This window comes from Zingiber officinale, chromosome 7B (assembly GCF_018446385.1).
Source record: "Zingiber officinale cultivar Zhangliang chromosome 7B, Zo_v1.1, whole genome shotgun sequence".
Taxonomy (NCBI): domain Eukaryota; kingdom Viridiplantae; phylum Streptophyta; class Magnoliopsida; order Zingiberales; family Zingiberaceae; genus Zingiber; species Zingiber officinale.
Genome location: NC_055999.1, coordinates 70,488,102 through 70,505,285, shown reverse-complemented (window position 1 = coordinate 70,505,285; position 17,184 = coordinate 70,488,102). Strand labels below are relative to the sequence as shown.

The window sequence follows — 17,184 nt, the reverse complement described above, 5'->3', positions numbered from 1 at the left end:
ATTCGACCCTTATTCGATATTCCGTCCTGTTTTTTTTTAATAGTGTTGGGATAATACGAACTGTTAATCAGTACTAGAGCAATTTCAACTATAATTAATTTTGTAAAAGCATTTGTTTAAATTAGGGTCAACATCATTTGATAAAAATATTATATAAAATTATTTGAAACAAGCTTTAACGCGTCATTTGCTTTCTCCCACCCACCGGATTGGAAATCCTATTCATCGCAGCTTTGAGTTTCCATCTCTTGACTCTAACTAACTGAATGATTAAGCCCCACGCGCTAGGACGAAAGGGCTTCCAAATTGCATACAATAAAAGGAATCCTTGTTCCTATTTCCTCGAAACTGCAGAGAGTAAACCCCACAGCTTTTCATGTTTTCCCTATTTCTTTCTCCTTAGGGTTTCCGACCTTTTAAGCCTGTGAAAAGTTAAGTTTAAATACACTAGAAGGCGATATAGAAAAGGGGCTGATTCTGGGCTCTTCTCTTCATCTTCTTGATAAATTTGCATCTGGGATTCATCTGGCTAAGGTATGAAGTACATCACTCAATTCATACATACTCAGTTTTCTGCAAGTATTATTTTCCAAAGCATATGTCTAACTTTTAAGCATAGAATCAACAAGTTCTTTATTTGCTGAAGAGGAAGATTGCAGTAGTATCTTGAAACTGTGTTGCCGAAAGGTAAAAGTGCAGTTTCGAATTTGTAATAGTCCAAATGTCCATTGACAATATTAACTATTTTAATCTATTTTAGATCATTGGTTTAACATACATGTTAAGCATGTAATTCAGCATTTTAGCGTGTCACTAAGTTCATTACTTTTGTATTTTCCATCATCCTAAACAAGAGGGTCTACCAAAATTAAAAATATTTTTTTTTACAAAATCTAAAACTTTTAGAAATTGAATTTCTAATTTGTGTTACTTCTTCTCTTTCCTTTATCTAGTCTTTGATGTTCCTTAGTTAGATGCAACTCTGTTTAGTTTTATTCCTGATTAGTCTTCCTAATTAGATGAAGTATTTATATATTATATGATTGTATTAATGGGTGATGCTTTGATGATACAAGAGGGAAGTTCTGTAAAGATGAATTGCTCAAATACCCGTTCGTGAGGGTTACTTGGGTCATGTTATAAATGCTCTAGCTAAACCTATTGATAGGAGAGGTGAAATTTCAGCTTCTGAATCTCGGTTAATTGAATCTCCTGCCCTAGTTATTATTTCGAGACATTTTGTATATTTCTATTGATTCTATGGTCCCTATAAGTGAACAGGATCTAAGTCATCTAAGTTCATTTCTCTTTCAAAAAAAGGTTTTATTGTAGGTGTCATACATCAAAATACAGAACAAGTGGGGCCATCCTTTGTAGGACACAAAAGTTGCTGGTGGTAGCGAATATGGCGGCTATAAGTGATGTGGCCACGGCAATTTCCCTGATTGGTAAAGTTATAAAGGCAGCTACTAATGCACAACTGATGAAGAAGGAATTTAAGGAGTTAGTAGATTACTTAGAATTGGTAGGAAAACAGTTCGAGATGCTCGATGACAGGGAGCTTGGTGATGCTTCCATGCAAACACTTCAGAAGATGGAGGAGGTCTTGCTTCAGTGTCATGATCTCGCTATTAGCTGCCAGCAACGAAGTTCTATCTACCTTGTGGTCAAAGGTAAGCGGATTCAGAATGAACTCAGAGGGGCACAAGAAAAAATAACAAAATACTTGACGCTTATTCCACTCATCCATTTCACACAAGTTTTTAGGCGGTTTAAGGTATATGCTCATCTTTTTTGCATGTGCTTGGTTTGAACTTTTGATCCTCATTCTTGATAAATGCAATCAGTTTAAACTTATTTTCTAAGACTAATACATGTACTTCGATCTTCGTACATGTTAGCCATGGTAGATTTTTGTAACTTAGTCTAACTCCTAATATGTTTTCTTCATAAAATGGTGATTGAGCAACATTGTTATTGTGCGACTGAATTCAATGGATTACGGTTACTGAAGTTATGCCAAAATTATTCTTCTAGGCTAATCATGAGTTGAGCTTCTACTATTATATCAATTTCAAAATATTATTTTTCTGCTTCTTTTCAGGAAGAAGAAACAAACATAAATGAGAATTGGCACGAACATGCTAGCAATGAATTAGATATTCCAGGTTTGTACTTGAGAAAAAAAACACTCACTTGTTCTTATATCTATATGCTAACAGTAGCATACAGAAAGATTAAGGTTATCGACCCCAAACCACAAATGAAAATTTCCACTATAAAAATAAATACAAGCCAGACAAATCTATCCCAAGAAAGAAAAGGAATCTTCTGTTTATCATTTAAATAACTTGAAAACTTCCGGTTGATACAATTTGAGCCATTCTCTAATCGTCTCCCTTATGCTTTGTTCAATTGTCAGCAACTATAAAAAATCTCTGATGTCAATTCACCCTTCATAAATTAGTTTTGTGAAATGTTATAGGACTATTGTTGAGTTTGAGTCTCTCAAGATCAGTCATGAGAAGACCACTGGCATCATGTTTCATCATACTTTCAATAGTTTTTTACTTCAATTGGTAGTTCTCATAATTTGGAGAACAGAAAAAAAAGAAAGAGAAATGATCTTTCCTTTTCATATTTCCTAATGTGATCATACTTAAGAAGCTAGATAGGCTTATGGCTAATCAATGTTTTAATTACACAAATATGATGGATCCGTGCCTAATTCAGTTATGTCAATGTGGTTTCTGTATGGAAGGTTTGGTTGCAGAAAGAATTGCCGAATTTACAGATAATAGGTTTCAAAGTAATGCTCACTTGTTCACCTATGAACAAATAGTAAAAATGACACACAACTTTGAGACAGTCATTGGCAGAGGGGGATTTGGTATAGTCTATTATGGACTTTTGGAAGATGGAACTGATGTCGCAATCAAGCTACAGAGACACTCATCACAACAGAGTGACATGGAGTTCTTTGCTGAGGTATATAATTCATTTCACTAGACCTTCAAATTTTGAAGATAATAGAAATCCAGCAACCAAATTAGAAGACGGTGAGAACAATATCCACTAGTGTATGCTATAGTGATCACTAAAAAGATGCAATTGGCCACCGGTGATTAAACTGAATTAGAGATAGAATGAATTTTGACAAATGTATGAATATGCATGATAACATTTTGTATTGTATTGCAGTTGAGGAGCTTAACCCAAGTTCACCACACGAATCTAATTTCTTTAATTGGTTACTGCAAGGATAGAAGCTACCTTGCTATTGTCTATGAGTACATGCCTCAAGGAAACCTTCAAGACCATCTGAGAGGTTTTGCACTATGACATTTCTAACACTGTAATTTGAATCAATAGATTGCCTAGTGTAATTGAGACTCATGGAAAGAAATGATAAGATGTGTGATGCTGATCTAAGAGTATATTTCCTGCTTAGTCGTGTTTATTGAATTTTGTAGTAAAATGATAAACATTCAAGGAAATGATCACCTAATCATAATCAACATGGAATACCATATCTTGTTTTGTTGCTGGTTTCTTTTACTTTTTTATTATGTAAGATGCTTTATTGAGTCTATGGAAGAATGTTCAGTCATTTGTGTAGAAATTACCTTTTTCCCCTAAAATTAAAAGATATTATAATGAACACAAATCTTCAATAGTTTGTATTAGTCCTAATCATTAAAGGTTGCAAAGTTTCTGTTGTAAGCATTAAGCAACATTCAATATGTGGTTGGAGTATTAGATTTCTTTTTCAAATATAGATGCATAAACTTGGGGTTTAGAAATATTTGGGCAATGACTATGATCTTTCTTATTCCTATGTTCTCTCAATCGTAGGTGAAGCTGGGTTTCCTGTGTTGACATGGGTACAGAGGCTCCAAATTGCATACCAAGCTGCACAAGGTTTTAAACTATAAAGCTTCTTGTTCTTTTACTTTATTTTGGATTTGTGCATATTTCTCTTAACTCGACATGAATTCTCTATACTTAATTTAGGATTGGACTATTTGCATACGCGATGCAACCCGCCAATAGTTCATAGGGATGTGAAGAGCTCAAACATTCTCTTGGGTGCAGATTTAGAGGCTAAAATAACAGATTTTGGAATTTCCAAGGCTTGGAATGAGAATGACACTTATACAACCACAAGAGTGGTTGGAACAGTAGGGTATATTGATCCAGCGTATGTTCTTTTCTCCACCATACTTTCTAGAGGTAGTCAAGTACTGTAGTAACCACATGGTTAGTCCTGATTAGACTAATATAACACTTTATTGCATACTATCATGACTGCCAATTCTTTAGTTAGTATGTCTATGTTAGAAATAAGAAGATGGTTTGGTGTGTCGAAGGAAGTTATGAATTTATAAATAAAGAAAATGTATAGTGAATTCTTTATGAGCTATTTTATAGCACATAAATAGACAGTGAGATTGGGAAAGTGTCAACTTTGTTAACCATAATAGGCAACTTACAAAAGAATCATGTGGAAATTAAAAATGAGGTTTCTCGCAAATGTTCAAAAACTATAGCTTGCCTTGTCTTTTTTATAACAATTATGCTGGAGATGATACATCTCTATTATTTGAAAAAGAACTCTGCTATCTCCCTAGCCCATGGTTTGGAGGATGGTACAAAGCTTAATTTTTGGAATTGCAATTAGTTACCAATTGAATATAAGTATGTAAATAAAACCTGATGCTTTGTTCCTAGTTAAACTAAGAGCCAATACTGAATCTGCTATGATGTCCATAGAACTTACTTTTTCCTCGTTAATCTGGAAGGTGCGACTTGTTCTTCCATTTTCATTCTTAACATTAGATAGTGTCACCACACCACTAGTTTTCCAGGAAAAGGCAAAGTAACAATAGTTTTTTCTTGCTATTTTAATTCAATTGTGACCTTAAATTTTTTTTTTCCAGTTATTTCCGTACTGGCTATGCCAGTGATGCAAGTGATGTTTATAGCTTTGGGATAATCCTTCTGGAAATGATTACTGGCCAACCTCCAATAATTCGTGGCCCAGAAGTGCAACAACACATTGTTCAATGGATATCTCTAAGAGTTACCGGTGAAGGAGATTTTGTTGATACAAGTATGAACGAATACTATGACCCTAGCTCTGTGTGGAACGTTCTTCAGCTAGCATTGAGTTGCACAGACTTATCAGCCAGTAGGAGACCTCGAATGGCTGAAGTAGTAATCCAACTGAAAGAGATCATTGAAATGAAGCCTTTGAAACAGATGACTGAGGACATGAACGATAAAGGTGAGACTAACCAATCCAACCTTACAGTTGAATAGGACATTATGTTTTTGTTTCCTGATGGTTTGTGAAAAAATTTCTTAGAAAATAAGATGGAAATATCGTATTACCATTTTTGGTTCCATAATCTTTACTAAACATCTAGGATAACCATAAAAATAATTGCCATGTGATATAAGAGAAAATGATTTCCTCGAGAGATGATAATCTTAGATGACCATCAACTGAGAATCTTTGTAAAGTAGGACATAAATATTTGCTGATGTATGCTACATTTCTAGTACGAGTTGCACATTGTTAATCCCAACAATGGACAGTGTTTCTTTTCACATTCTCAGTGTTTGTCTACTGCTCCCTCCAGATATGGAAAATGAACAAGTGGAAGAAGCATTTGTAACCTCAATTGCTCAAGCTGATCGCCCCATATGCATGCATAAACTGTCAGCCAATTTGTTCACATCATGGACACACAATACCCCTGGTAGAAGGTTTTGGCGATGCAAAAATTGGAAAGTACGATTTGCATTTATCTTAGATCTTGCAATATACTTTTCCTAGGAATGATTGGTTTGTTCTTTTGCAGATGGCCGGTGACTGTGGCTTTTTCAAATGGCATGACCCTGTGCAGGAAAGTGTCGCAATAGAACAATTGGATTTTGTAATCCACCAAAGCGAAGAGCTAGATGAGGAGATAATGATATTGGATGAAGAAAGTGCAATTCTTTTTTGCAAGTTGAAAGTCTTGCAAGAAAAACTTGTTGAATGCAAAAGGAGTAAGAAGGCATTAGAAATGAAGTTGGAAAGCATGGACAGATTTTACGTACATATGTAATTTTCATAGGCAAGATGTTCTTAGGGTTCAATGGATTAATCTTGAAATTTCTATTGATGTCATTATTATCTTGTTAACTTGTTTTGATCAATATTAAAATAATTTTGATTCATTTCAATCAACATTATTTACAATAACTTTACTAGTATTAAAACTAAATAGTATTAAAAATAAATAATAATGACCAACGTTGAAATAATTTCATTAGAACTACTAGCATATTATTGAACTACTGAAGTAAGAAAATTAAGATAATCTATCTTTCGATGTTTCTATTAAAACAACTATAATATTATTGAACTACTTTAATCTCACTAGTCATTTTTGCTTTGATGTTTCGTTCCAATTTCGCTTTTTTCCTCGTCGAGTTCACATTCCCACAGCTTTTCATGTTTTCCCTATTTCATCCTCCTCCTCAGGGTTTCCTACCTTTTAAAGCGATATAGAAAAGGGAGTGATTTTGGGATTTTCTCTGCAGCTTCTTGGTAAATCCGGCTAAGGTATGAAGTACATTGCTCAATTCATACTCTGTTTTTAGGCATAGAATCGACAGATTTTTATTTGAAGCTGTATTGTTCAAAGCAAGATTTTAAAATTCGTTACGTGTTAGTCGGACGCTAGATCAGCGCCTAGGCCACTTAGGCATGGACTAGACGCTGCTAGACGGATTTCACGGTATCAACATAAATTACATAATAAATCACATTCTAAAACTCCAACACAATAACATCAAATTTAAAATGAGTTCAAAAATACACAATTAATAAGATATTACAAACTTATTCTACTTCATCATAATTTTCAACAACTTGTTCTTCATCGGACAGGAACTCAATATCATCATTATGATCCTCCTCTTCTTTTCGGATGTAAAATCATATTCGTAAAGTTCTCTCACTCTAGAGCTTCTTTGGGGTTATCTGATGAAATGACATTTCCAAAGGATGAGCCTTTAGCCAACTTTTAATTCAATCACTTCTAACTCACTCAGTTAAGAACATACAACAATTTTTTCTTCAACTTGATCTCTCTAATTTTTTGACTCTATGATTTCTCATAAATGTGGATTTCTTCATTGCTCTAGTTTCTCTAACTCTAGTTATTCAGTATGATGAAGATGAAGTTTGGTGCTAACTACTAGGGTAAGTCAACAAATCGATTTCCTTGTTGGATCAAAGTTTACGACTTATAAAACTTAAGCCCAATAAAAAAATGCTACATTTCTATTTTTTAATTGGACTTTAAATTTAAAAGCCCAAACTAAAAAAAATTATAAAAACCCTGCACTATTTCTGCCGTGCATAGATAATTTGAACGGTTAGTTAGTGCCTGGGGCCACCTAATCCCATCTAGGCGCCAATGCCGCTTAGGTTGGCCGACTAATATGTTTTCAGTATGGTTGACTGGCCCCTAGCGCTTAGGCCGCACCTAGGCAACCGCCTAGATCGATTTTTAGAACACTAGTTGAAAGGTAACGTCTTTTAGATTATTGGTTTAAGCATTTTGGAATGAGTTTATTTTTATTATATGCTAAGAAAGTGATTCAGGATTTCAGTGTGTCACGAAGTTCATTGTTTTTCATAATTTAGTCTAACTCCAAATGTGTTTCTTCATAAAACGGTGATTGAACCCTATTGGTATTGTGCAACTACACATTGTCGGATGGATATCTCTGAGAGTTGCCAGTGAAACGGATTTTGTTGATAAAATATTGAACGGATGCTATGACTCTAGCTCTGCGTGGAAGGTTCTTCAGCTAGCATTGAGTCGTACAGACTCATCAAGCAGTATGAGACCTCGAAAGGCTGAAGTAGCAATCCAACTTAAAGAGATAATTGAAATGGAGTTCTTCAAACAAATGACTAAGGACATGAACAACAAAGGTGTTGGAAATATGAATAGAATAAAGAGGTAGAGACGAAGAGGCTCTTTTGTGCATGAGTTCAGTCCCATATTAGAAGTCTTTTTACTTTATTGTTGGTTTAAATTATGATACATGTATTGATGTTATAAACATATGCATGGAGAGAGACTCTATCACGCATGAGTGTGCAAGGGTGGGTGCAAATCCAAAGCTCGGATTGTACTGAACCAAGGTTAACTCGTGTGCAGTCACCCTTTGATCTAGAGAGAGAAGCTCTCCCTTCTAATTCTAGAGAGAAATTGATTGGAGGTTGGTAGGAATATCGGAGTCACTCTTTGGCGACCTGTGTGGGCGCTTTCATCCCCCCTCTCACTCTTCCTCCTCTTTCTCTTTCTCATCACCGTTGCAAGCGGGAGGTTTTTCCATCCGTTGGGTTTCTTTTCTCCCCTTGTTTCTCTCTCTTTAGTTTTTTTTTTCTGGTTTCGTTGCCCTCTGTGAGTTCTAGAGTTAAAAGTCGGTTGGTGATTTCTGGTAGCAGCTTTTCTCGGTGGCGAACTCAGGTGGTTGTCATCTCCGGCCAAGTTTTGTCAAAGAAGGAAAGTTTTCAACGATAAATATTTTCATTAATTTGCATTCATTGCATTAATTAATTGCCAAATATCTTCCCATTGATTGGCAAATCTTGGATGGGGCACTTTCCTAGTTTTTATTCAGTGGCTTTTATTTAGGAAGCTAATTTTCTTGAAGTGTGCTTAGGTATCAACTTTCCACAATGGGAAAGAAGAAAAAGGGACTCAGTACTCTCCCTTGAGTCAAGCATGTGAATTGCAAATTGCCTTATATGAAGAGCAAAGATTTAGTCACATTGAAGCGGTCAACTTGGCAGCCAATGGATTTCATGAAGTGGACTAGGAGTTTGAAGTGGACTCTCATTCTGGTGAGGTGGACCAATCTGTGAAGGACATTTCTAATGATAAGGCTTCTAATCTCAAAAAATGGTGCTGAGGTGGATGAACATGGAATGCCTGAGGCTATTGGTGAGACTATCAACGTGAATGAGGCTGCACCAACGGAGGGGGTGACGCCGAATTCAATACTAGGGGCTGGAGATGGTGATAATTAGAAGGATGTTGTTCCACCTACCCAACCGGCACAGGTGACGCAAAAGAAGAAGACTTGGGCAAGCTTATTCAAAAACAATTGGAAGCCAACATCAGGCGTGTCTCTGGAGCAATATGAAGCTAAAGGCGAGAGGCTATCTTTCGACTTTGATGATATCGATGACATTGAAGACACCATGGGTTTTTGTCTTGTTGGTTGTTTCATGGACAAACATCCGAGAAGAAATGAAGTCTATGCGATTGCCAATCAATGGAGGGTTCCCTACAAATTTTTTATGCACAAAAGTGAGTGCGTGGTCTACTGTTTTGATACAAAAGAGGATCGAGATGGTGTGTTGCAAGGTGGGCCTTATTTTGCTTTTGGAGTTCCCATTTTCTTGAAGCTTATGCCAAAGTATTTTCTCTTCCATGAGGATGGCCAGCTAGTTCCAGCTTGGATTCAAATCCATGGGTTACCACCATATTGTTGGTCACAGAAAGTACTGAGTATGATTGGTTTAGAGATAGGGAAGCCTCTATACACAGATAACTTGACGCGATCAAGGGAGCGGCTGGAGTTTGCTCGTCTCTTGGTGGAGGTTCCGATCATTGGGGATAGAATTTATGAGGTATCAATCACGTTACCTACTAGAGCCCAGGTTGATCTCATGATTGTTTATGAAATGATGTCCGAATATTGTGAAGTTTGTAAGAAGATTGGTCATTGAAAGGAAGACTGTCGGGGTGCATCTCAACTAAATTTGAATGCGCCTCATGAAGGGAGGCCAAGGTCGAAATCAACGGGTAACTGGGGGAGAAGGAGATCGCAACCGAGATATAGAACTCAGGCAAGGCAAACCAACCAACAACCGCAGAATGTGGAGGAACCGGCGACACAGAATGGATTGACAATTGTGGTGGTACATAGTCCTAAGCCCGTGACAATTGAACCTCCCCTAGATCATGAAGAGGTGGGCGCGCAGCACGTACATCATGTAGAGGTGCTGAATGCGGAAGAGGAGTTGTCTGCTATACCGGAGGTTTCAAGTAGCAAGGAGGCCTCTTCCTCTTCAGCGGATCATCAGTCCCAACGGCTAGTAGTAATGCAAATCGATCCTCGACAGAATCATCTCCGGCTATATCAGTGACACTGGGATCATCTTCTTCTACATCCTCTCAGACTGATTCCATATGTAATAAAGGGAAGAACAAGGAAGTGATTGGCAGTACAGTGCCCCCATAGAGTGTACGACAACTACCGGCCCGAGCAGCTCGATCAGGTGGTGTAAAATGAAGGTATCTGTATGGAACATTAGGAGTTTTCACAAGTCCCTAAAACATGGAGGGGGGGGGGGGGATGCACCGGCTTCTCAAACAGAAAGATATTCAAGTGATGGCATTATTGGAGACAAAGTTGGACGACAATTCTCTTGACCCTATTATGCGTCAGCGGTTTTCAGGTATGGGGTATGTTCATAATTTTGATATGTTTAATCATGACCGTATATTGCTTCTTTGGGACGTACACAGAGTTGATATGGATGTGCTCTCAATGACCGAACAATCCATTCATTGTCGGGTCCGGTGTCAGATTTTCGGGAGGGACTTCTTAGTTACATTTATTTATGGGCTTCATTCTATTGTTGCTCGGAGACCGTTATGGGAGGCTCTTACAGATCTTAGGGAGTCCATTCCGAAACCATAGTTGATTTTTGATGATTTTAATTCTATTATATCGACACTGGATAGACAAGGGGGCTCTTCAGTTACCAATTATGAAATGCGGGATTTCTAAATTTTTACTCAAGTATGCGGTTTGGTGGATCTTCGCTCCATTGGATATCATCTCACTTGGACCAATGGTATGATTTCTTGTAAATTAGATAGAGCTTTGGTGAATTCTTTTTAGTTATTGGTAGATTTCGATGCTTATGCGGAGTTTATGGCGCCCGGGTGTCTCTCGAACCACTCTTGCACCATAGTGCACACTCTAGCGAAGGATTGACCTCCAAATCGACCTTTCAAGTTCCTTAATATGTGATCACTAAATGAAGGTTACACCGAGCTTGTGATGGACTCATGGTCACCCTCGGTTATTGGGAATGCTTAAGTCATTCTTAAAGTGAAGTTGACCTGTTTGAAGAAAAGATTGAGGGAGTTGAATAAAAATAATTTTGGACATATTTCAGAGAAGGCAAAGAGAGCAAATGCAGATTTAGAGGAATACAGAAAGAGGTCCTAGCAGGAGGTACTATTTCCATTGACTATGATCATATACGGAGGAAGGCTACTCTACTTGCGGAGGCAGAGAAACAATTTTATCAACAACGTGCGAAGTATGTTTACTTAAGAAGCTCTTATAAGTGTACTAAATTCTTCCATGATGTAGTGAAGTGGAACAACAAGAGGCAAGCCATCATCACACTCACAAAGCAAAATGGAGAGCAAACATCAAGCTTAGGTGAAGTGGCAGATGAATTTGTGGGCTTCTTTCATGATCTACTTGGGAAAAAGGTGGCGTGTGACTCCATGGACAGTGGTGGATTTCTTGGAAGAAAACTCACTCATGGTCAATCTGAGGACTTAATCAGGCTGGCGGAGGTGGAGGAAATTAAAGCAGCTTTATACGATATTGGGAGTGATAAAGCACCGAGTCCAAATGGATATGGAGTAAAATTTTTCACCTCGTCTTGGGATATTGTTAGGTCGGAGCTTATCGCAGCCTTTCAAGAATTTTTTCAGAGTGGAGAACTACTCAAACAATGGAACCATTCATTAATATCTTTGGTGCCAAAGGCAGATCATTCCATAAGAGTTTCAGATTACCGACCTATCTCTTATTGTAATGTGTTCTATAAGGTCGTTGCAAAGTTACTGGCTGGTAAATTAGTAGGGGGTTTGGGAGACTTATTGGATCAAGCGCAAGCAGCTTTTGTGAAAGGGTGATCTATTGGTGACAACATTAATCTCACACAGGAGTTGCTACGGAAGTATACACGCAAAAGAATTTCCCCGAGATGTATGATCAAGGTTGACTTGTAGAAGACATTTGATACAGTAGATTGAGATTTCCTCATGGGTGCCCTCGTTGGTTTTGGTTTTTCCCCAATGATATTTTGGATAGATTAGGGAGTGTGTAACTACGACCTCCTATTCTATTTCTCTAAATGGCAGCATATATAGATTGTTTAGTGGGCGTCGTGGTCTAAGGCAAGGTGACCCCCTATCTCCCCTACTTTTTGGGTTGTGCATCAAAGTATTATCACGCAGGTTGCAGGTTGCCTCCTTGTCACCCTCCTTTCACTTCCATCCTATGCGTAAAGAGGTTGGCATCACACATCTTGCATATGCCGATGATTTGATGTTGTTTGCATGAGTGGATGAGTCCTCAATAAAAGTATTAGTGGATTGTTTGGAGGGTTTTCGCAATGAAGCAGGACTTTGAGATAATTCATTGAAGTCTCATATGTATATGGCGGGGATTGATGATAGAATGAAGAACTGATTGCTCCAACTTATTGGGTTCCAGGAAAAAACATTTCCATTCCGGTACTTGGGGATTCCACTAGTGGCGGAGAAGTTACGGATTGCAAACTATAGACCATTACTTGATGCTATTACAATGAAGATCAATTCTTGACCAAAGCACACCTTATCTTATGCGGGGCGCTTGGAGTTGGTGAAGACGGTGCTTCAAGGTGTGGAGTGTTATTAGCTTTCCATGCTCCCTATTCTTGGTGGTGTCATTGAAAAGATCAAAACAATATGTCATACCTTTGTGTGGTCTTCAAAGCACCCTCCTATTTCTTAGGTCACAATGTGTCTTTTTCGACATGATGGTGATTATGAACTACAAGACCTACATGCCTGGAATGAAGCACTTCTTAGCAAGACACTATGGAGATCCAAACTAATGCGGATTCACTATAGGTAAGATGGGCGCACCATCATTATCTCAAGGGTACTGATTTTTGGCAATGGGAGGTCAAAGCTTCGGACTCTCCTCTTATTAAACGACTCGTGGACATTCGAAACAAAATTCAAAGGGCTACAAATGGAAATGAGGAGGTGAACTTGTTGATGGGTGAGTGGTTTGCGGGAGGAAAAAGTGGGACTGCAAATGCATATGGTTTCTTTATGGCAAGAGGTCTTGAGGTGACATGACCATCATTGGTTTAGAGGCCGGAAATTATGCGGAAGCATCGATTCATTCTATGGTTACTTGCTCATGAGAAGCTACAGACAATGGATAGAATGTCTTATGTGGAGAACAAGACTTGTATGCTTTGCCAATGTTAAGATGAGTCGAATGATCACTTGTTCTTTGATTGCCCTATCACATGTACTCTTTGGAACAAGGTACGGAGATAATTAGAGATAAATCATGACGTTAACTCAATAGAGGAGTTATTTCACATCCTTGGCCAATACTACAAAGGTGCGAGCGGGAGAATGAAGGCGAGCTATCTTGGAGTTTCTAGTATGATGTATGTTCTATGGGAAGCTCGCATCAGGTGTCGCTATGAGGGGATGGTTCTTGATGTTGACCGAATGTTGCGCAAGATCCAAATCCACGTTTACCGTTTTGTGAACTTATGCAAAAGTTAAAGGGGCATTCTACGCTGCTGCCTATGAGGAGTTTGATGTCTGTGTTTTTGATGCTCCACCTGCTGTTCGTGGTTTTGAAGCTACATTTGCTGTCCATGTTTTTCATGGCTTGTGTGTGTACATGCAAGTCGAGTTATGGACTTGAGTGTATGCATGTGAGTCAAAGTGTGGACTTTGTGTGTGTCTTGTGATTAGGGTGAGATGAACTTGTACAGTGAGGGATCCTACTGTGTGTGGTGAGAATTTGTATTTTGTACACATTTCCTATGATGAGGGGATGTGAGTTGGGAGGTATGGGAGAGGATGGTGAATAGATCCACCATAATTGATCTATCTAGTCCGTAGCAAACGGCTCGCGGTAAGGACAACGATAAGTCCGTTGATGGCTGGGCTTTTGCCAAAAAGTCCAAGAGGGTGAATAAATCCACCATAACGATCTATCTAGTCTGTAGTAAACAACTCATGGTAAGGACAACGCCAAATCCGTTGATGGCTGGGGCTTTGCCAAAAAGCCCAAGAGGGTTCATAGATCCACCATAAAGATCTATTTAGTTTGTAGCAAATGGCTCGCGGTAAAGACACGATAAATCCGTTGATAGCTGACCACTTGCTAAAAGTGGGGTGACGATCTATGGCGGGATGACAATCATAAATTCAGTCCGTGCTTTTGATGCTCCGCTTGCTGTCTGCGCTTTTGATGCTCCATTTGCTATCAGTGCTCTTCATGGTTGAGTATTCTAGTTTGTTGTCCGTGTTTGATTGCCACACCTATTGCCACACCAATTGTTCATTATTTTGTAATGCATGTAATGGTGTTTGTGTGGTGTTGTATGTGTGTGTGTGTGTGTGTGTGTGTGTGTGTGTGTGATTGGAGATTGGTTTGACTTTGTTTTTGCTTGTGGATTGTTCCACGTGAAGCATGATGGTGAGAGGGAAATTGAGTGCATGATGATGTAAGTGAATTTAGTGATGATAAAGGAGTCGACCTCAATAATAGAGGATAAGCTCCTAACTATCATGTATCATTTGACATTCGGTTTGAGAGTCTTTATCTCTCAAATCAGTTTTATATAAATATACCTATTTTTGTGAATTAATGGTGATTTTGTAGCATCTCAGTATTAATGGCGACATTAAACCCATTAATAATAATTCTGTAACGTCTCGACATTAATGAAGACATTAAACTCATTAATGATGACATTAAACCCAACATTAAATGATCATAATTTGGTCATTTATTGTAGGCAAGGTGAGAACTCCTATATAAGGAGGTTGGATCTTGAGCAAAGGGAGACGCGTAAGAGAAGCAAAAGTGAAAGCGAAAGAAAAAGAATTCCTCCACCTATTCTCTCAGTCGTGCATCCGCTCAGCTGAACTACTTGTGATAGCACTCAGGTGCATTCTCAGTTAGCCACGAACAACTAGTGCTTGGTTGCGTTCATGATTTTACCGTTGTATCCTGGGAAACAGATGACCCGAGGAAACTTCAAAGCACAGCCAGAGGTGGGGAAAAATCTGTTTCAAGAAAACTACGACCATCGCAGGCCTCGGTCCCTTCTCTCGTTTGGCCGCTTCGCCCGTCGGCCACTTCGCTTGCTCAGACTTTACTGCTCAAACTCGGTGCTCGATCTGCACTCAGCAATTAGCAAAATCCATCCCCTCACTGGCAGCCTAGGTTATCAGCTCAGGTCATCTCGACAAATATGTTAGAATTGATTTTGTGTAATTTCAATTCAGTTAATTTCCTAATATCTCCGACAACAGATTATTTTGTCCAACAATCTTGAAACAGATTCGATTCTATTGTGATGACCACAAAATAGAATGTTGAGGTGCAACAGACTCAACATGTGCAGAATCCCTCTGCCCCGATTGGAACTGTACCAATCAACTATGGGGAAAGGCCAGAGAAGTTCACTGGAGTGAACTTCAAGAGGTGGCAGCAAAGGATGCTCTTCTACCTGACCACGCTCAACTTGGCTCCGTTCTTGACCGAGGATCCTCCCAAGCATGCTGAGGATGCTGATGCGCAGACCATCAATGCAGTGGAGGCATGAACTCATTCTAAGTTCCTTTGCCAAAACTACATCCTCAATTGCGTTGCTGACTCGCTGTACGTTGTGTATAGCATAAAGAGAATGACTAAGGAGCTGTGAGAGTTCCTAGATAAGAAATACAAGACGGAGGTTGCAGGGACCAAGAAGTTCATCGTGGGTCGATTCCTGGATTACAAAATGGTTGAGGTGATCAGTAAAGTCCAGGAGCTTCGGGTGATCTTGCACGAGATCCACTCAGAAGGAATGATTTTGAGTGAAACCTTCCAAGTGACTGCTATCATTGAGAAGCTGTCTCCCGGCTAGAAGGACTTCAAGAACTACCTGAAGCACAAGTGGAAGGAGATGAATGTGGAGAAACTTATTGTTAAACTTTGCATCGAAGAAGACAACAAGAGTTCAGAGAGAAAGCTATTCTCTCAGGCTACTGTGAAAGCCAACATGGTCGAGCACGGTCAAAGCTCGAAACGAAAGAGCCCCAAATCCTCCAAGATGGGAGCCAGAGGAGACATCAGCATGAATAAGTTCTCTGGGAAGTGATTTAACTGTGACCGAGTGGGTCACAAATCTTCGGAGTGCAGGAAGCCGAAGAAGAAGCAAGAGACCAACTTGAACGAGGGAACAGAAATGGATCACCTCTGCGCTGTGGTCTCTGAGATGAACCTATTCGGTGCGACAATGGTGGATCAATACTGGAGCCACCATACATGTATGCTGCAACAAGGAGCTGTTCCACAACTTCGAAGAAGTCACTGGAGACAAACTGTTCATGAGGAACTCAGCAACCTCGGACATCATGGGCCAAGGAAAAGTGGTGCTGGAGATGAACTCGAGCAATGACCTTACTCTGAATAATGTGTTGTATGTTCTGGAGATTCAGAAGAATCTAGTGTCAGGATCACTGTTAAGCAAGCATGACTTTCGCATTATTTTTGAGTCAGACAAAGTTGTATTGTCCAAGAATAGAATATTTATAGAAAAGGGATATGTTTTTGATGGGTTATTCAAGCTCAATGTAATGACCTTATTAGGCCTAAGATAAATAAAAGTGAAAGCTCTTCCACTTATATGCTTGAGTCTTCGTGTGTATGGCATGGTAGACTAGGATATGTTAACTATGATGTATTGCGTAGATTAATAAATATGCAAAGTATACCTACATTCCACCTTGACCCAAAACACAAGTGTGAGATTTGTGTTGAAGAGAAAATGACAAGGTTATCCTTTCAACATATTGAAAGAAATAACGAACCACTTGACCTGATCCACACTGACGTGTGCGACCTAAAAGGTACGCCAACACATGGTGGTAATAAATACTTCTTCACTTTTGTAGATGATAACACAAAATACTGTTATGTGTATCTTCTCAAAATTAAGGATGAAGTTATAGAGAAATTTGCTCTCTATAAAAATGAGATTGAAAACCAACTTAATAA

General features: G+C 38.7%; 1 protein-coding gene across 5 annotated transcripts; it reads left to right on the top strand.

The window, feature by feature from the left end:
• Positions 1-285: 285 nt before the first annotated feature.
• Positions 286-6,234, top strand: LOC122005960 (probable LRR receptor-like serine/threonine-protein kinase At2g28960). 5 transcript variants are annotated; one of them, XM_042561228.1, is made up of 10 exons: positions 286-534; positions 1,333-1,777; positions 2,105-2,168; positions 2,762-2,988; positions 3,202-3,328; positions 3,856-3,921; positions 4,015-4,201; positions 4,941-5,287; positions 5,646-5,797; positions 5,868-6,234. In XM_042561228.1, exons 2-10 carry the CDS (start codon positions 1,406-1,408, stop codon positions 6,114-6,116), a joined length of 1,791 nt encoding a protein of 596 aa, XP_042417162.1. In that variant the 5' UTR covers positions 286-534; positions 1,333-1,405; the 3' UTR covers positions 6,117-6,234. The 5 variants fall into 5 exon arrangements, with proteins under 5 accessions (XP_042417162.1, XP_042417161.1, XP_042417160.1 ...); XM_042561226.1 differs by having other exon boundaries at positions 287-534; positions 1,321-1,777; XM_042561227.1 differs by having other exon boundaries at positions 286-1,777.
• The last annotated feature ends 10,950 nt before the right edge of the window (positions 6,235-17,184 follow it).